Consider the following 20,316-nt stretch of genomic DNA (forward strand, 5'->3'; position numbering starts at 1 on the left):
TGAAACCATATGTAGGAGAGGATTTATTTGAAATGGTCAGCTACTAGCTGAATAGAACTAGGAGAGGGCAACAAAAATGGGTAACAGGGGATGTGAGGTTGGAGGTGTATCAGAAAACGGGTCCAGGTGGGTGGGTGGCACCAAAGGGGTGTGTGTATGAGTGGCTTGGGGAGTGGTTGGTGAAGAGACACAGGAGGGAAGAATTACCTAAAATTGGAAAATTCAACATTCATTATGGCAAGGAACCCAACAGAAAGAAGGATGTAGTGAAGACAGCTGTCAGTCACAGGGTGTTGGTTGATCTTTACTCGATGAAGACAAGACAGGGAAGGGGAGTTGGGGATGGACAATGTGAAGGTGAGAGCGGGGGATTTGTAGCAAAGTTGACACGGTGTCAATTTCTGTGGGAGAGAAGGAGGTCACACCAATACAGGCCTCAGTATAGTGGGCAAAGAAGAGAGGGAACCTCGGGAGAAAATCTCTATCTTGTTTGGCATCAAATCCTGTCTGAGTGCACTCCTGTGAAGAACCGTGCGAAATTTATAATTTACTGTGTTGGAAGCTGTTTTAACAAAACAGATGCTCTAAAATTGTTTCTTTTGGTGCAGCCTCTGTTCACAATGAGTGCACAGCAGCAGAACCTCAGCCCCTTCTCCACTGCCGCTTACAATCGTCTCAGCAGTCAGTATGCCCTTTACCCGGTGAGTAGACACGGAGTGCACCTGCATCCCACCAGGAAAGGGAAAAGGGGAGGGATCTAAACTGGACAAGGGAATTGCAGGGTAGAGGCGTACCCTCCAGAAGCTGCAACAGTCATTGGCCAGATCCTTTCATTGTCTTCATGTCAGGTACTGTTATTGCATCCATATTCAAACTAGAGGTGAGAGAGTGGTCAACCACAGGCCAGTCGCATAGTGGATTAGGATGTTATTAGAAAATGCTAAAAGTATTGTCCACAACTTGTAAGACGAATTACAAGGTTACTACAAGATATCCTTTTTTGAAAGCAGACGACACTTAATTACAGCACTGGCTGGCACAACTGAGTGCCAAAAGTTCTATCATATGGTAGTCCTACTTCTTAAAGGTGTACTCACGCTGACCATGTGCACCACTTTGATCTTTCTTTTAATCAGTCTCTTATATAACCATGAAGTCATACCACAAGGCAGACTTGTTTTTAAGGGTATACACACACACACACATTCAATATACACCATAACTCAGCTTTCATGCAGAAAATCTGGTTAGCCAGTGCACAATTGTGAAAGGCAAGCTGTTTCTCAGTATTGTGTTTTCTTGAAGAAAAAGTATGATCAAGATCAAATGGTGGATCTAAAGGCGCTCTTCATATTAAAAGACCTGGATAGAATGGATGTGCAGAGGATATTTCCAATACTGCAGTGAGAGAGTCTAGGGCCATTGGGCACAGCCTCAGATTAGAAGGATGTCTCCTTAGAACAGAGATGAAGAGGAATTTCTTTAAGACACAGTGTGGTAAATCTTTGGAATTCATTGCTAAAGAAAGCTGTAGAGTCCAAGACATTGGATGTATTTAAAGCAGAGATTAATAATTTCTTGATTAATAGGGGCATCAAAGATTATGGGGAGAAGGCAGAAAATGAGAGGGAAAATAAATCAGCCATGATTGAATGGGGAACAAACTAGATGGGCCAATTATTCTCCCAGCTCTTAAGGTCTAATCACACAGGATGCTTGTTAAGCAGGTGAAACTCCAGGAAATTAAGCTCAAGGCAGTGATGTGGATAAGGATTAGGAGCTAAAGAGTGGTGATACCCATAAATTTTTCAGACCTGGAATTAGTTTATTGTAGTATAATGCAGGGCCCCCTTGGTTAATATGATCGACTTATCCTCAGATGCAGGAAACAGCTGTACAAATTTAATTATGAAACAAAACTTGACTGTAATGAGGGGAGTTGAGCGTCAGGGTTGGAATCAACAAAGGCCTCACGGAGGTAGTTGACGGTGATGAGAAGAGATGAACGGGATGAACATGGCAGGGAGTCAGTTCCTATGTATTTTATAACACCTTTTTTTAAAAATTTCTGTAGGCTGCTATGCAGTTTCTGGTGAATTACAAGCCTGAAGACATAATGATAGCTCACATGAAGAGTGATGCCCACTTGCTGTGGAGCATTAGTCCGGCTAGCCTCAGGGCCATGAAAGAGGAATTAATCAACTCTTCGCAGGTTTACATCCACCTTCACTGGACCATCCTGAGGTAAACCATCAGCCGGGAACAGTGGGAGAGCTTGGACCTTTGGCACCGACACATAATGGCATTTGCTGTCAGCCAAACAGTAAAGCCACCGCAAAGGGGGGAAGGAGAAGAGAAGCCTCCTGGGCACTTGTTTCCAACACCTTCATGTGAGAGAGGAGTAGCGTAGTTTCTATTGGACTGATATATTGCTGAAATGGGAGCTGTAGGCAAAGAGTCCTTTATTCAAGACGGTAACTAAACAATGGCTGGTATCAAGGTCTTAATAAATGATACAACTATAATGGGGCAGTGCAGGGGGAGTTCCACTCTGTACCTCTCTTGAACTCTCACTCCAGAATATTAAAAGGGACTAAACAGAGGCCTTCACTCTTTAGCTCACCCCTACTGAGAATATTTGACAGGACAGGGCAGAGGAAGCATCACTGTTTCCATACTTCTCCTGGTAGATTTTCATGGGACAATGTGGAGGAAGTTCTGCTATGTGTCTAATCCATACCCCATCCAATTCCAGTGGAAGAGTATCTCCAATATCGCATGCCCTCACAGGTGGCATGATTTACAGGTTGTTTCCTTTGTATTTTATGTTTCTCTTGTGGACTCTGTGCTTTTTCCGACCTCTGTTCCAATTACAGAACTGCACAACTTTGTGACCCTATTTCACAAATCACTTCTGAATGGAGTTGTTCTGGTAGGTTCCTGAACCCTATTTCTCATGTTCCCATAGGAATGCTTCTCTCACGCTGAATCCTGAAACTTCTGGTGAACACACCGTGCTCTGCACAGATAAGGAAGTCAGAAAGAAGTTGGTTCAGCTCTTGGAAGGGTCCCGTAAGAAGCCGGTGTAAGTAATTCTGTGCTGCCTTAGGCACTATAACATTTTAACATCTATCACAGCTCCAACTAAATAATTCTACCCTCTCTGTCACTCCTCTTGTATTGATTCCATGTCACAATACACTCAGTGGTCGCATTATTAAGTACCCATACCTCCTGTAGCTAATAAAGTGCCCACTGAGTGTATGTTTGTGGTGTTCTGCTACTGTAGCCCATCCACTTCAATCTTCAATGTGTTGTACGTTCAGAGAAGCTCTTCTGCAATCAACAATCATTCCACTGTCAGTCACTTAGATTGCATTTCTTCTGTCATTCTGATGTTTGATCTGAACAACAACTGAGCCTTTTGACCATGCCTGCATGCTTTTATGCATTGAGTTGCTGCCACATGATTAGCTGACTAGATAATTGTATTAGCCAGCAGATGTACAGGTGTACCTAATAATGTGACCAGAGTGCATATATCACCATCATTTTCTCTTTAGGAAACTCCTATCCCTATTCTCTCACCCTTTGTCAGTCTACCTCACCATTCTCCTTCACTGCTTTCTCTGATTTTCCCACTACTTTGTTCCTCTTTCGTTCTCACACCATTTCTTCTGTGCCCTTCTCCCTCAATGCCTCTCCCTCTTACACTCCATCTCGCTCAGCTGTCTCCTACACCCACCTTTCACCCATTCTATCTTTTTCTGTCTCCTTTTTACACTCACTCACTTCTTGTGTCTCACCATCTTAACTCACAAAACTCAGTTATCTCCAAATATTAGCTCCAAAACTGAACTTGAATCATCACTGTCAACAATTGCCAAACTGTGTCTTACTTACCGCCTTATGTCCTAGAGCTGCTTGAGACATTTGGCTTTAGTGTTGGGATGGAAGAAAGGGAGACAGAATTCCGGACCCATGGTAAAATGGTGATCCGAGAACATGTGGAAGCTTCAAGAGTGGAGAAAGGCTAGCATGCAACTAATTAGGAAAGCCAACCAGGAATTGAAATACACAAGTTATAAAGGGTAACAGTGAAACAACATCAGCAGTACAGGTCTCCATATCTAAATGCATTGGAAGAATTCTAGCCTCTGCAAATTTAGTAGACTGACTTGCAAACTAATCTGGACCAGTTAGGAAAATGGGCCGAAAAAGGCATATTTTATTTAATGCAGGAAGTGTGAGATGTTGCACTTTGGGAGGACAAAGCAGGTTAAGACTTGTACAAGTAGGACACTGAGGTGTATGGTGGAACAAAGGAACTTGGAAATACAAATCCGTGATTCCTTGAAAGAGGCATCACAGATAGGGTCATAAAAAGAGCTTCTGGCACATTGGCCTTCATAAATCAGGGCATAAAAGTTCAGGAATTGGGATGTTATATTGAATTTGTATAAGGTTGTTGGTGTCGATAGCATGGAGAGATGTAGGTTACAACGGGACATTGATAGGAGGAGGAACTGGTCAGAGAAGTGGCAGAAGTTCAGTCCAGAAAAGTATGAAGTGATACATTTTACAAGGTTGAACTTGAAGTCAGAGTACAGGGTTAGTGGCAGGATTTTGAGCAGTGTGCAGGAACAAAAGGATCTTGGAGTCCACATCCACAGATCCCTCAAAGTTATCACGCGAGTTGCTAGGGTCGTTAAGACGTATGGTATGCTGGCCTTTATTAATCAGGGGATTGAGTTCAAGAGGTGTGAGATAAAGTTGCAGCTCTATAAAATTTTGGTTAGACCACACATAGAGTATTGTGTTCAGTTCTGATCTCCTCATTACAAGAAGGATGCAGACGAGACTTGCCAGGACGCTGTCTGAATTAGAGAGCATGTCTTACGAGGAAACACAGAGCACAGTATGTTTTTTCTCTTTAGAATGAAAAAGGATGAGAGGTGACTTGATAAGGGGCAATGATAGAGTGGACAGCCAGCACCTTTTTCCCCGTTGCAGAAATGACTAATATGAGGAGTCATAATTTTAAGGTGATTGGAAGCAAGTATAGTGGGGATGTCAGAGATGGGTTATTTTTAAAAATACAGAAAGTGGTGGGTGCGGAATGCACTGCCTTTGGTCTTGTAGAGGCAGATACATTAGGGACATTTAAAAGATTCTTAAGATAGGTACATAGATGGAAGAGAAATGGCGGACAATGCAGGAGGGAAGGGTTAGATTGATCTTAACGTAGGTTAAAAGGTCAGCACAACAGACCACATGTTCTGTACTATGCTGTTCTGTTTTACATTGAAGATGTTCGTGAGGCTGAATTTGGAGTATTGTGTGCATTTCTGGTCACTTACCTACAGGAAAGATATCAATAAACAGTAAAGAGTGCAGAGAAAATTTACACGGATGCTGATAAGACTTGGGGATCTGAGTTACAGGGAAAGGTTGAATAGAGTAGTAATTTATTCCCTGGAGTACGACAGAATGAGGGAAGATCTTATAGAGGTACAGTATACAAAATTATGAGGGATATATACAGGGTAAATACGTGCAGGTTTTACCCCCCTCAAGTTGAGTAAAAATAGAACCAGTGGCCATAGGCTTAGGAAAAGATAAAATATTTAAAGGTAAGCTGAGGGGGAACTTCACTCAGAGTAAGTGTGAGTGTGGAAGGAGCTGCCAGCAGAAGTACTAGATGCAAGTTGAAATTGTAACATTAGGGTTAAGAGAACATTTAAGAAAAGTTTGGATAGCTACATGGGTGGAAGGGTTATGGAGGGCTATGGTCTGGGTGCAGGGTAGATGGGTCCAGACAGAAAACCAGACTGTTCTGCTCTAGGTGGGCTAAAGAGTCAGCTTCTGTGCTGTAGTCCTCAGTGACCCCATGATGCACAAAATAGGTAGCAGTCGCATGAGGATAGATTGTACATGGAGGTTTTGGGTCTGCTGGAGTTTGGAAGAGACATAATTTAACCATGACAGATCCTGAAGGGTTCTAATAAGCTGGTTATGGAGAGGTTGATTCCTTGTGGAAGAATGTAAAACTGGGCTCTTAGATTAAGAATAAAACAGAAGCTAGGCAAGTTCTTGGTTTTGGGGTCAAGAGTCTTTAGGACTCTTCCTCAAGAAACGGTAGAGGCAGATTTTTTTTTAAAAAGGCAGTGATAAATAAATTCTTGATTACAAGGATACTGATAGGTTACGAGCCTATCACACTCAATACCATTGATTTATCACTGTTCATTTGTTCACATGTATGTTCTCAGCTGTGGAAGGAGAGCAGTAATGAGAGGAAACAGGAAACTGAGGTAGGTCCAGAAGGATTACAGGGATAGAAGGATGAGGAACTGTGGAATGTGACATTTTGAGGGGGAAATGATCTAGGAAATGTTCAGGTGATTCTAGGGAGAAGGGGCACAGATTACTGCCTAGTTTAGACATGCAAAGGCTAATTGGCCTGTTCTCACAGAAATGCCCAGTGCTGAGTTGTCACCTGTACAGTGAACTCAAGAGACAAATAGAGGAATAGATCGATCTGTTAAAAGTAGTCAACCAGAGGAACTTCCAAAATTTTATACACTTTGGGGAGACTCTGTGGATATTTTTTTCAGATAAGGATGTACTTTCCTTCCTCTTGATCATCTTAGCATTGACCCTTGATTTCAAATATCCCACCTGTCTTGCTCTGACATTGTCCCATCTGGACCAGTCTCCTGCCCTCTTGCCCTGCTTCCTCAAGCCCCCAAACCCTGTACACTCTCCTTTCTCAGTGCTATTTCTGCTCATGATACCCAGCCTCAAATTTTTCTCCATTCCTAGCTTTCTTTCAGCAGTCGCTCATTACAGTTCTGCTACCTTTCACTTCCCCTCTTCCTTTGTATCACCTTGTCACCCTCCCTTTCCCCTCACCTTTTCTCCTCTCAATTGGTCTTTCATACCTCCCTTCTTACCCCCACTGCCCTGCTATTCCCACCTCCATATAAATCAGTGAATTTTGCCCAGTAACTCTAATCCACTGTTTAATTTGGCCTTGATCTATTTTTATTTATCTTGAAGATGAGCACTGACAAGCATTCTCTTTCAAACTAGGGTAATTCAGGGATTACTCCCAAAGTACATTCGAGCAACGCACAAGACTGAAGCCAAACCAGCTTATCGTCTGCGATTAGGTGAGCATAATGTCTAACAATTGATCTCAGCTGTGTGAGTGACACAGTGACAGAGACAGATCTTTTTTCTGTTTCAAGTGCATAGGAGTGTTGTTACATCAGGTGTCCACAAGGTGAACCTGCTCACCAGGACACTTGGGCCAGCAGTTGCGATGATCAACGTCAAGTTTACTGTTGTTTGCACTGGTGCAAAGAAAAAAGCAAATGATAGAAAATTATAAAAGAAAGAACACAATTAGAACATAACTGTAATGCTATACTGAGGTAGTAATTAGGATAAAGTTGTGCAGGTTGGTGATAGTGTGGGACAAAAGGCTTCTCTACCTCTTGTCCATACATTTTTATAATACATTTCCCAGGGATCCAAGTAAATTTAAAGGAAGTGCAGGAAATGGGATACTGGCTATGAAAAGATAGTATGGCCCGGATAATGGGGAATCTTGATGATAGACATTGCCTTTGACATGAGGTATTGCCTCAATATACCTTTGATGGTGGGCAGGATGTGCTCATGATCTATCAGATGGAGTCTCATGATCTATCAGATGGAGTCCCCTTCTCTCTGCAGCTTCTTGTAGTCCTGTACGTTCAAACTGCTGTACCAGACCCACGATACAACCAGTCAGTACATCTTGTAGAAGTTTGTTAATAGAGTTCGGTGATAAGACGAACCTCCTTAAATTTTTAAGAAAGTAAAGATGCTGGTACAACTTCCTAGTGATTGCATTTACGTGCTGGGCCCAGGACAGGTCATCCAACATGTATAGATAGCATGGGTAATGCACAGATTAAAAATCCTTCCACTTGTTTGTTCCCGAGCCTGCCAGAGCAGGAAAATTCCAACTATCAGGCATAGGTAAGCTTTTTTAGGTGTCAGACGAGTGCACATTGTTATAATACATTTCCCCGTGAACTGGGCCAGTTTAAAGAGTGTGTGGGAAATAGGGTCCTTGCCCCACTGCCAGAGTGTAAAGCCACTCTGCCAGAGATTCAGATCTTCAAGTAGCACCTCCATTGGAGTCAGTTGGTCATCAACTGAGACCCCACCCAATTAGTTGCATACAAAGTTGTAGGGGTTAACCATGCAGAATTTTATAAATGGTAAATAATGAGCACAACCCTAAAGAAACAACTCCATAGAATACTAATGTACATGTGTGCTTTGCTTTCATAACAGGTACACGTGGTTCTAGAAATAATCAGGACAACCTTGCCTTCTACAGGAATATCTCTCTGCATTTGGAAGAGGAACCAGGGCAAGGCAACACCTCATACACCAAAGTTAAGTGGTGGAAGATCAAAGAATGGAGCCCCCACTGTGCAAGCCAGGGTTGCAGCAACATGCAACTCATTATCTTCAATGATAAAGTCAGCCCTTCCAGTCTGGGCTTCCTGGCTGGATACGGGTAAGTGATTTCCATTCATAATCTTCCAATTATGGCTGTAGTAATCCTCACTCCTAGCTGGAAACCAGATACCTGTTTGAACTATGTGTACCATTGCAGCAAAATAAATAGCAGGTAATACCTCTACAGGAAGGCATAGGTATAAAACCAGCTCCCGTCCCAGCAACCCCCTCACTATCTTAATCTGAAATGCCCACTGTCTATTTCCCTCAACACGTTGCCTGACCTGCAGAGTTCCTCCAGCATCTTGTTAATGTTTAGGCTAGATTATTATGATTACTGTGGTCAACAAACTAATGTTTCCTTTTTTTCCCTGACAGAATCGTTGGTCTGTATATGTCTGTTGTGCTTGTCATTGGGAAGTTTGTCCGTGAGTTCTTCAATGGCATCTCCCGCTCCATTATGTTTGAGGAGCTACCCAACCCCGATCGAATCTTGAAGCTCTGCACCGATATCTTCCTGGTCCGTGAGATGGGGGAGTTGGAACTGGAAGAACAACTCTTTGCCAAACTCATTTTCCTTTACCGATCTCCTGAGACCATGATCAAGTGGACTCGGGAGAAACAGCATTAGCTGATTCAGGCTGAGTTGAACTGTTTGGACACTCAGAAAAGGACCGATTACACAGAGGGAACTTTATACAGTCCTGGGTTCCATCAAATTCTTCGTTACAGTGCCATAAATGAAAGAAAATTTGCATGTTTGCTGGCTTCAGAATGCACTAGACTGAACCTTTTGTTTGTCATATATGCCCCAGAGGTGGCTCCTGCTCTGTAAGTGGGAAGGAACTAGCGACTGCATTATAGGTCAACTTAGTTGCTGTCAAAAAGAACATTACCTCTCAGATGACTCTGGTCTCAGGCATTGTACAGTTTTATAGTCAATGCTACCTTCTGTTTCAAGAACCTAACACCTCAGAAGTAACAGGAAAAGACAGCTGTAAATGAGATTAATGGTTTGGCAACAGTCCATCCTCCTCCCTCCCCAGTTTAAAGGTCTTTCCTTTCTCTGTCAGTGACTCACCATTTGCTGCTGAGCACTCAAACTGTGTGGCTGCTCAACACTGCTACTGTCTGACTCGTGGTGCGTTGGACATTCATTGATAAAGGGCAGGAGTACTTTGGCACAGAAGCTGATCTTCTGCCTTGCCACCTCTAACAAAAACTTACTTTACCTGCATTGCAATTATGATGGTGAATTAATTTTTATGGTGGAAAAGAATGGGATTTACTCCGGATCTTCTTGTCGCAGCTGGGTGCAATTAAAGGAACAGCAGGCACGTCCTGTAAACATGCAGCAGTTGTATGTGGAAAACTGACAGCAAGGGTCACCTCTTTCACCTTTCCAGTGGGACTTCCCAACGAGGTTTATTCTGGAGTGACACCCCATGTTCACAGATTGCTGTAGTTCTATAACCTAGCACTTTCAGAAACCTTGCACATTGGGCAGGCTGGTGCTTCACACTGATGGCGGGGGGGGGGGAGAGAGAGAGTACTTCTGCTTTGCAACAGGATGAAATTTTCATTAATGGTCAGTACTTTGGAATACAGGAAAAGGGAATGTCTACAGATTAACTATCATTTCATTAAAAGGCTACACAGACATGCAGTAAATAACCATTCCCTGTTTCTATGCCATCAGCACACCTTGCATTTCTATAAATAAACCTTGAAACTGTTACTTATTTTAAGTTGGGTTCTGTGTTGGTCTCTCTGCAGGTTTTTAACATTGTCCAGTTTGGAAGAACAAGGTGGGGTATAAGAGAATTTTGGATTTTATTTGGTCTGAAGAAAAGAAATCCCAAGGTAGCCTATTCTGCCACAAGATGAAAAAGGAAGTTAACTCTGAATCTTTTCCCCCTACCCTGTGAGTGTCTGAGACAGAACTTGCTGCTTTAAGATACAAATAAATCTATTTACTGATAATCAAGCCGACAGTTCAGATTTATGAGACAGGATGCTCCAAATGAAATCTACAAGGAAAAAAAATGATACACACATGATAATAATAAGTAGCTAACAGCAGTAAAATTGTGCAAAACATTTTAATAAGATCAGGCATTTCAATCTGGGTATTGTGTTTGATCAAATAGAGAAGGTCCTATAACAGAATGGAGCCATTTGGTACAACAGCTCTCAGCTTCATTGGAGATGGTCTCTCAGTTTGGTTGGGGACATTTACAGTACGTGCCTACTCTCTTAGCTGGTTCGTGGCAGTTTGTTTCTGAGTGGAATTCATGTTCATTACCACATATCAGAGTGAAGTAGTGGGGAGGAGAAGATTATGCATTTTGTACAGGCTCCACCTCAGCTGGAGGTCTTAAACCTTGTTCTTTCAGACTGGTGAAAGAGCAGAAACATCAGTGAGATACCAGTACAAGGTTTGTCCTTCTCGCTAATAGTACTTGAACACTCCCTCATGATGACAAGCAAACTGTCTCTCTGGGGGTAAAAAGCAGGGCAGCTAGTGATGCATGAGATCTGTTATACCTGGGTGGGCAGTCAATTGACTGGTGCAGATATATCAATGACGTGACCACGTGGAGAGCTTTACTTCCTTTATACCAGCCGCCTGCGCTTGGACAAGCTGCCATCACTCTCATTTGGCACCAGGTGAGTGTCTGCATTGGCGCCCAGCGGAGACACAAGGTTCAGCAGGGTGTCTTTGGAAGCCCGACCAAACAGGGCCAGCAGGAAGGCAACACCAAAGCCTGTTGCACGCTCCCCCTGCAGAGAGAACGAACAGCTCACTATCCCACACAGTCTAGTCGATTATCGGGGGGGGGGGGCAGCACAAGTCTTTGGATTTATCAAATGCACAGTGAATCAGCAGCAAAGAGATACACACAACACAAGCAGCATGCATGACAGTGCAAAGAAAATACAATGATAATGCACAAATAAAGGAGAAAAAAAATCTACATTATCAGAGAAACAAGGATGAATAACAAATTGCTGTATGATCATTTAAAATCTACACTTTTACTAATTTGGTGAAGGGATCAATGTGATCGGAAGTGCATAAAGAAATGAGGCAATCATAATATTAGCGTTTAAAAATTAAAATGCCTCATTTTTTTGATCTCCAACTGTGCTCAGTGTGTTGTGCCGCTACAGATTTGCCAATAGGTGGGGTTGAACACTGTTTTACCATAAGACGTTGTCCCTGCTCCCGCATACACTCTCCCTCACCGCCAACCATACCTGCCCCCACACAGATTCTGTGTGCTGCTGAAGCGGTTCCATGTACTCACTGTGTGCACAGGGCTTGCAATGTCCACATGGACCCACACGCCAGGCCAGTCAAATCCAATGTGGGCACCGATAAAAAGACCAGCACAGGAACTTTGAGCGTTGTCACGATCCTGCCAGAGAGGAAATACGAAGATTGGAACTGAAATCTCAAGGCAAATGTCCTATCATTCCCATTTTGTAACTTTACCAGCTGGTGTTGTAGCGAGGAAGTGTTCCACTGACAATGTAATGTCCCGCCTGAAGGGTGACACTGGGAAAGTCCTATCTGCTCTCCCTGGTTTCTGCTCAGTAGGCATCTCTCAGTCCAGTATCTGGTGATAATCACAATGCTGTTTGGCAAAGCTTGCTGCATATAAACTGGCAGCTAAATTTGCTATGTAACTGTTGTAATTACATTTCAGACAGCAGATTGCTGACTATTTCATGGTCATCAAAAGCCCATTAGACAATCTAATAGTTTACTGCCCAGCAGAGAGACAGATCAAGGCTCATCTCCTTCCCAACAGTATCAGGCATAAAAACCAAGAGGAAAGAACAGAGCAATCCCACCGCCTCCGATCAGTGAGCACACACCTGAGTCATACACTTACAGCCACAGAGTTCTTCATATCAGCCACAGCAGAGGTGAACTCACTGAAGTGGAGCTCAGGACAGTAGACGAGCGGGTGGACGAGATCTCCGCTGTTCCGGCCAGCTTTAACACAGGCCATCTCCCACTCCTCAGTATTGCACAGGACAGCAGCATGGTACTTCCCAGTACAGATACCCTGCAGAGACAGCAGAAGTTCCAATTGTACCATACTCTGATAAATTAGGTGTACTGAGCCCACTATCAAACAGACAGATCACAGGTCATTGTCTCTTGATCAAAACACTGATGTAGTATAGTGTGTGTTCATATGTGCACACACGTAGTCACAGTTTGAGAGAGAGAGAGAGAGAGAATAAGTTAGCAGATGCAGCAGGAGTGGGTGATACAGAATTCCATGAGCGTGTGCAAGAGTCGAAGTCACATGGGGTTTAAGCAAGTGCTGTGGATATAGTGATAAAATATCATGCATGGTGGATTTGACCTCTGGTCTGCTCTACTTGTAAAGCCTCCAGCATTAGCAACTCACTGCCTGGGCAGGGCGAAAAGCATTATCAAGGATGCACCTCACCCTAACCATTGGCTTTGTATCTGTACTCGGCATAATGACAATAAAGTTGAATCTAATCTAATTAGTGTTGACTCCCTCAACTGCATGCAGCTTGTCTGGGCAGACGGATGACTAAAAGCAAAACTGCTGAACCCATTTAGGGGTGGATGTGTCCGTGTTCAACAGTTACACAATCCACAGATAGAACATTGTCGAGTGGAGCGATGAACAGCAGCAGTTCAAGGTGCTGGAGGAGATAACCAAACATCAGAGGCCGACAAGAATGGTTGTACTCTAGCAAGAGTTATGGCTCTCAGCAGGAACGAGAGGCAGAGAGGAAAACAGGGATGTGGGGGGAGTGGGGATAAGAGGCTTTGTAATAATGGGTTTCAATACTGCTCACTAAGAATAAGGTCACAGATCTAGTAGTGTGCTCCTTTACGTACACCTGTTTCTCCACAGTCACCCCTCTATTGCAGGAGTATGCTGACAGAGCTAATTCCTTCAACATAAAAATCTGGATTGAAGATATCTAGTCTCAGTTACAGAACCATGAAACTAGTGATCAGAGATCAGACAGAACCCATTTGGTTCACTCATCTTTAGCAGCTCTGAGCTAACTGTTCTCAGCCAGCAGCAGTTAGGGAAAGACGGTAAGTGCCAGTATTACCAAAAACATAAACATTGAAAAGCCAGCACGTGCCTGAGCTCCTGTTAGAGTTGCCATGTCAAGGATGATATCCGCTCCCAAATCCTTGGATGCGTAGGCAACTCCATCCGCCAGTACCAAGCGGCCCTCAGCATCAGTATTGTTGATTTCAACTGTCCTGTATCAAAGGCAACTTGATCAGATAATTACATAAACAAAGGAAGTGTTAACGCAGAACTGGCAAAAACAAACAAAAAAAATGGTAACCCTGAAATGCTGCCTGGAGTGCAGACACTCAGTCCCTAAGCATATTAAAGGTTCTCGTAGTTAAGAGGTGTTAAAACTACAGCCTACAAATGAACAGAAGCCAATACATCATATCTGCACCGTATGATCCACTGTTCTATAGGTTTACAAATAGTCATTCAACCATACCCAGCCATCCAACACTGACTCACACCTACCCACACCTTTCAACATTAAATCTCCCGCATCATTTACGTTTCACACATACACACACACTCACATCTTCGAATGCTGATGTATGCACACCACATCCCCCGCCATCCCCAAGCCTTCCAATTTCCAATACTGTTCTTCATTCGCCACGCTATCCAAAACTGAACCACTCATGTCCTATGACATGTTCCTCTTAAAGCCAGGCAGTTCATTGAAAAGGATATTAATTGGGGATTTTTCCTGTCCTTTGTTGGTAAAAAGTTACAAGACCAATACTGATGGCTGTGCTCACAGTGTAAATAAACATCTTGTGGGTAATTTTATTAAATTGCAAATTAATTCACACTTAAAATACAGGCACTGGAGAAATCTCTCTTCCAGAATTGCCCACAATGCACCCCACAGTGTTGCCATCCTTCCGAGAGTTCCCCTGCATGTTTATAATATAGTGAAGACCCCATGATACAAAAGGAAGAGAGAAATTTCTTATAATCTGCCCAATTATCATCTCCACCAACAGCACTTTTCTCCTTGGCCCTTCCTTTCGTACGCAAGTCACTACACAGAGATTTATTAGACAGGAAGCAGTTTAGAAAGGACCTAGGATTCATGGTGAACTGCCACCTAAAAATACCTTTTCTAACCAGGGCATTAAACTTGTAAATACTCTTAAGTAACGAATCTCATGAAATACACCATGCACAATGAACTGAGTGCATATACTTACAGGAGACAAAGGGGGTTGCAGATAATGGAATGTGCAACAAAATTCAAACTGCTAGAAGGGAGCAGTCCAGATGAAGGATCACGACCTGAAACATTAACTGTCCATTTCCCTCCATAGATGCTGCCTGACCCACTAAGTCTCTCCAGCAGTTTGTGTTTTTTTGTGTATATTTACACTGCACTGAGCCCACTGGCAACAAAGGTTTGCACTATAATGTATGGCTTACTTTCCAGAGTACATCTGATGTATATCGTCAGGTCTGGTTGCTCGAGGTCCAACAGCATTCTCAGCCAGGCAGAACACAGCATGCAGATTGTCCTTAAAACCCTGAAACAACAAACAGGACATTCCTGTCACTGTGCCATTCAATGCAGAGCACATTATCCTTCCTGTCACCACTGGTCACCTCGCCCGTCCACTCAGTCCTGATGTAGGGTTTTGACCTGAAACATTGACAATTAATTCCTTTTCCTCTCATAGTTGCTGCTCGACCCACTGAGTTTCTCCAGTAGGTTGCTTATTTAGCACATTAATCCCACTGAAAGAACCATATAATTTATTTTGTATTTATTGAGATAGTGTAAAACAGGCCCTTCCCACTCTTCAAGCTGCGACACCCAGCAAAGCCCCGATTTAATCCTAGCCTAATCACAGGATAACTTACAATGACCAACCTACCAACCCGTATGTCTTTGAACTGTGGGAGGAAACTGGAGTACCCGGAGAAAACCCAGTCGGTCACGGGAGAATGTACAAACTCCCGACAGGCAATGGCAGGTAACGAGCCCGGGTTGCCTGTACAGTAAAGTGTTGTGCTAACCACTATGTTACCGTGCCACCCACATACCCACAATGTTAGAACCGTTCAAAGTAACTTGCTGTAACTGAAGGCTTGAAATACCAGAAACTTAGTTCCAAAGGACAGGACTGACTTGTGCAAATTCAAAGTACACAATATCAAGCAACACACATCAAAGAAGTAAAGTGGACAGCACGATTGGGTTGCAGATTTTAAAAGAATAATTCAAATTGTTCACTACGACAATTATTCATCTCCAGTACCAAAATAATCTACACTAGCAGCAAGATTATACTGTAAATGCCTGTGATGTGAGATCGACAAGCACGTGATACAGAAACCTCATTGAGAGTGCCCTGTCTGGCTGCATCACTGAGTGCTACAGAAACTGCCAGACCCTACTGAGGAGAGCAAAAACCACTGGTGTCTCTCTCTCCCCATTTGTGACATCTACCGGGAGCATTGTAGATAAAGGGCCCGAAACATTGTTGAGGATCCCTACCAACCCACAATCTCTCTAACCCACTGGTCTAGATTCTAAACTAGAGGAAGGCCAATATGATGGTATCAGAAAGGATTTGGCAAATGTGCATTGGGGCAGGCTGTTATCTGGCAAAGGTACACTTAGTAAGTGGGAGGCATTCAAAAGAGAAATTTTCAGATTACAAAGCTTATACGTGTCTGCCAGAGTAAAAGGTAAAGATAACAGGTGTAGCGAACTTTGGTTTTCAAGAGATATTGAAGCCCTAATTAAGGGGGGAAGAAAAGGAGGTGCATAGCAGGTCTAGGCAGGTACACAAATGAGGTACTTAAGAGTATAAGAAATGCAAGAGAACACTCAAGAAAGAAATCAGGAGGATTAAAAGAAGGAACAAAGTTGCCCTATCAGACAAGGTGAAGGAAAATCCTAAGGGATTCTACAGATATGTTAAGAGCAAAAGGATTACAAGGCACAAAATTGGTCCTCTGTAAGATCAGAATGGTATTCTATACGTGGAGCCGAAAGAGATGGAAAAGATCTTAAATGGATTCTTTGCATCTGTATCTACTCGAGAGATGGACACAGAATCCATAGAAGGGAGGCAAAGCAGCAGTCAGGTCATGGACCCCATACAGATTACAGAGGAGGTGTTGTTTGCTACCTTGAAGCAAATTAGGATGGATAAATCCCCAAGAACTGACAAGGTATCCCCTCAGACTCTGTGGGAAGCAAGCGCAGAAACTGAAGGGGCCCCAGCAAAGGTATTTAAATCATCCTTAGCGACAGTTGAGGTACCGGGGCATTGGAGGATAACTAATGTTGTTCGACTATTTAACAATGGCTCTAAAAATAAACCAAAAAATTGTAGGCTGGTGAGCCTGACATCAGTAGTGGGAAAGTTATTGGAAGGTATTCTAAAGTACCGGATATATGAGTATTTGGATAGACATGGACTAATTAAAGATAGTCAGCATGGTCTTGCGTGTACTAGGTCATGTCTAACCAATCTTATAGAGCTTTTTGAGGAAGTTTCCAAGGAAGTTGATGAAAGCAAGGCAGTGGATGTTGTCTATATGAATTTTAGAAAGGCGTTTGACAAGGCTCTGCATGGGAGGTTGGTCAAGAATGTTCAGTCTCTTGGCATTCAAGCTGAGGTAGTAAACTGGATTAGACTTTGGCTTTGTGAGAGAAGCCAGAGAGTGGTAGTGGATGGTTGTCTCTCTGACTGGAGGCCTGTGACTAGTGGAGTACCACAGAGATTGGTGCTAGGTCCAATGTTGCTTGTCATCCGTATCAACGATCTGGATGATAATGTCGCTAACTGGATCAGCAAATTTGCGAATGAAGATTGGGGGTGTAGTGGACAATGAGGAAGACTATCAGAGCTTGCAGTGAGATCTGGACCAGTTGCAAATATTAGCTGAAAGATAGCAGATGGAATTTATTGCAGACAAGTGGAAGGTGTTGCACTTCAGTAGGACCAACCAGGGTAGGTCTTACACAGTGAACAGTGGGACACTGAGGAGTGCGGTAGAACAAAGGGATCTGGGAATACAGGATTATAATTCATTGGAAGTAGCAGTACAGGTAGATAGAGTTGTGAAGAAAACTTCTTGCACAATGGCCTTCATAAATCAATGTACAGAATACAGGAGCTGGGATGTTATGTTCAAGTTGTTTAAGACGTTGGTGAGGCCTACTTTAGAATATCGTGTGCAGTTTTGGCCACTTACCTACAGGAAAGATGTAAATAAGGTTGCAAGAGTACAGAAAAAAATTACAAAGATGTTTCTGGGTCCTGACCTGAGTTATAAGGAAAGGTTGAATTGGTTAGGACTTTATTGCTTGGAGCGTAGAAGATTAAGGGAGATTTGATAGAGGTATACAAAATTATGAGGGGTATAGATAGGGCAAATGCAAGCAGGCTTCTTCCATTGTTTGGGTGGGACTACAACTAAAGATCATGGGTTAAGTGTGAAAGGTGGAAAGTGCTGCCAGCACAAGTGGTGCATGCGAGCTTGATTTCAATGTTTAAGAGAAGTTTGGATAGGTGCAGGGACAGCAGGGGAATGGAGGGTTATGGTCCAGGCACAGGTCGATGGGAGGAGGCAGCTTAAATGGTTCAGTACAGACTAGATGGGCCAAAGGGTCTGTTACTGTGCTGTACTTCCTATGATTCTATGACATTACCATCGGGAAGGAGGTATAGGAGCATCAGGACTAGGACTGCCATATTGGGTAACAATACTCTGCCACCACCGAGAACTCGTCACTAGCTCAGCGAGCTGTTTACACTACATGCATTTTGAATTATAATTTGTTAACCATTCGTGGTAATATTTTGTTTTATATGCTGTGTGTGATATGTTCTGTGGGTGCACTGTGGTTTCGCTTGGTTCTATATGTGTACAGTCAGATGACAATAAATTTGAACTCGAACTATTCTTCATGACTTCTGTAAAAAGCAGAATCAATGTCATATCCTCTCTGACCAGTTGATCCACACACCAAATGCAAGTATTTAACAAAGTCAATCAATTCAAGTGTATCTCCAGAAATCATTTTTAATTTCAGAATGCCAAGAAAAAGAAAAATCAGGGATGGTGTCTGCAAAACATTCTGTGGGATTCAAAGAAAAACTTCTGTTTGTGTTTTAGAAAAAAGCAGAAACTGCTGGAGAGTTAAAACAGGTCAGGTGGCATCTGAACAGGGAAATCAGATTAACAATTCAGGTCAATGACTGCCAAGTCTGGGATCTGGAACCTCTGTAAGACAACTGTTGCTATGTTGGCAACTCTTTAAGGATGACTGAAGGGAAATAGAGATCAACTTCACACTACGGAAGGCTAGCATGGTGTGACTGCTGACAAACACACCCTGTGGCATTCATCAGGACCAGTGCAACCTCCTGAACTCATCCCATTACTTTAGTTGCGATGGAATTTCCTAGATTTTCCTTCCAAACTAGCCTGATTTTATTAATTCAGCAATTATGCAGAACAAACTGATGGGATTAGTGGACTAAAATTATTTACACAAGGCTAGATCGGATATGGGGTTTCAAACAAACACCAAAGTCTAGCACAACTTAGTCCTCCAAGTTCTCTGCTGTTAGGATGGATCTTGCTTTAGACTTCACAGTGACGTTGCTGTTGTGGTAGCAAACAGAATGTAGATACCACGCTAGTCAATAGGCTGTAATGAGGGACAACGGAAGACCAGTTTTGCTTCAGCAATATTGCTGTTATCACCTAAGAATTTTAGCTATAACCTCTGAAGCACTCACCTGTTTCACTGCTGCCTTGAAAGCTCCAAGAATAGCAGCTGCTCCTCCACAGTCTCTCTTCATTCCTGGCATGGTGGTCTGGTAAAAAAATGCAAAATAATAACAGAGTCACAGAGTCAGAAACAAGCCCCTCAGCCCAACTGGTTCTTGCCAATCAAGATGCCCATCTAAATCACTTCAAGTTATTGATGTTTGGCCCAACTCCCTCCAAACCTTTCCTATCCACCTTGTACCCTGTTGTTGTGGCCACAATTATAACTATGAATGTCAAGTTGCCATAACTTAGTAACATTTTAGCAAGGACAAACAACTATCAGTTGCAGCATTCCCCATGGAGGGCCTCCTTTCTGGCTGCAACAGGCAATGGGAGAGAGGATCACCTCACCCAGGAAATTGCATGATGGACAGCAAAGCCCTATATCTGTTTGAGGTTGCATGATGGACAGCAAAGCCCTATATCTGTTTGAGGTCTGCATATAATCTGTACAGGTCCACAGCATATAATTTGTACAGGTCCACAATCCCTTATCCGAAATCCTTGGGGCCAGTTGCATTTCGGAATTCAGAATTTTTCGGATTCAGACCCCCCCCCCCCGCCACCGATACCAAAAAACACGTATGCTCAAGTACCTTATTTAACCTGTCTCAGTGTGGTGGACTTTAGGACCCAGCGGTGCACCAAACCTACGCACATCCTCCTATATACTTTAAATCATCTCTAGATTACTTATAATACCTAATTAAATGTAAATGCTATGTAAATAATTGTTATACTGTATTGTTTAGGGAATAATGACAAGAAGAAATTTTATTTCCAACAAAAACATTCAATAAAACATAAAAATATACAGCTTCAAACGAACCGAATCAAACACATGGTAAATGACTTATTGGAATAAATGTAGAACGTCACTGTCACTATAAAACTTCAGTAACTTGTC

The 20,316-nt window shown here is 42.9% G+C and overlaps 2 protein-coding genes across 3 annotated transcripts in view; one reads left to right on the forward strand and one right to left on the reverse strand.

The window, feature by feature from the left end:
• LOC134342897 (piezo-type mechanosensitive ion channel component 2-like) overlaps window positions 1-10,465 on the forward strand; it is a 240,104-nt gene extending 229,639 nt beyond the window's left edge. For both annotated transcript variants that reach the window (XM_063041568.1, XM_063041569.1), the window contains 6 exons: window positions 609-701; window positions 2,075-2,244; window positions 2,969-3,085; window positions 7,096-7,175; window positions 8,353-8,581; window positions 8,902-10,465. In XM_063041568.1, the coding sequence (XP_062897638.1) occupies window positions 609-701; window positions 2,075-2,244; window positions 2,969-3,085; window positions 7,096-7,175; window positions 8,353-8,581; window positions 8,902-9,154 (942 nt within the window). In that variant the 3' untranslated portion in view covers window positions 9,155-10,465. The remainder of the gene's footprint in view (window positions 1-608; window positions 702-2,074; window positions 2,245-2,968; window positions 3,086-7,095; window positions 7,176-8,352; window positions 8,582-8,901) is intronic.
• Window positions 10,466-10,615: 150 nt separating this feature from the next.
• npepl1 (aminopeptidase like 1) overlaps window positions 10,616-20,316 on the reverse strand; it is a 29,072-nt gene continuing 19,371 nt past the window's right edge. Inside the window, exons 7-12 of the mRNA XM_063041570.1 lie at window positions 19,376-19,453; window positions 15,036-15,136; window positions 13,678-13,801; window positions 12,426-12,602; window positions 11,835-11,945; window positions 10,616-11,307 (exon numbers count right to left, since the gene is read on the reverse strand). Coding sequence (XP_062897640.1) covers window positions 11,140-11,307; window positions 11,835-11,945; window positions 12,426-12,602; window positions 13,678-13,801; window positions 15,036-15,136; window positions 19,376-19,453 — 759 coding nt within the window. The 3' untranslated portion in view covers window positions 10,616-11,139. The remainder of the gene's footprint in view (window positions 11,308-11,834; window positions 11,946-12,425; window positions 12,603-13,677; window positions 13,802-15,035; window positions 15,137-19,375; window positions 19,454-20,316) is intronic.

This window comes from Mobula hypostoma, chromosome 2 (genome assembly GCF_963921235.1).
Source record: "Mobula hypostoma chromosome 2, sMobHyp1.1, whole genome shotgun sequence".
Taxonomy (NCBI): domain Eukaryota; kingdom Metazoa; phylum Chordata; class Chondrichthyes; order Myliobatiformes; family Myliobatidae; genus Mobula; species Mobula hypostoma.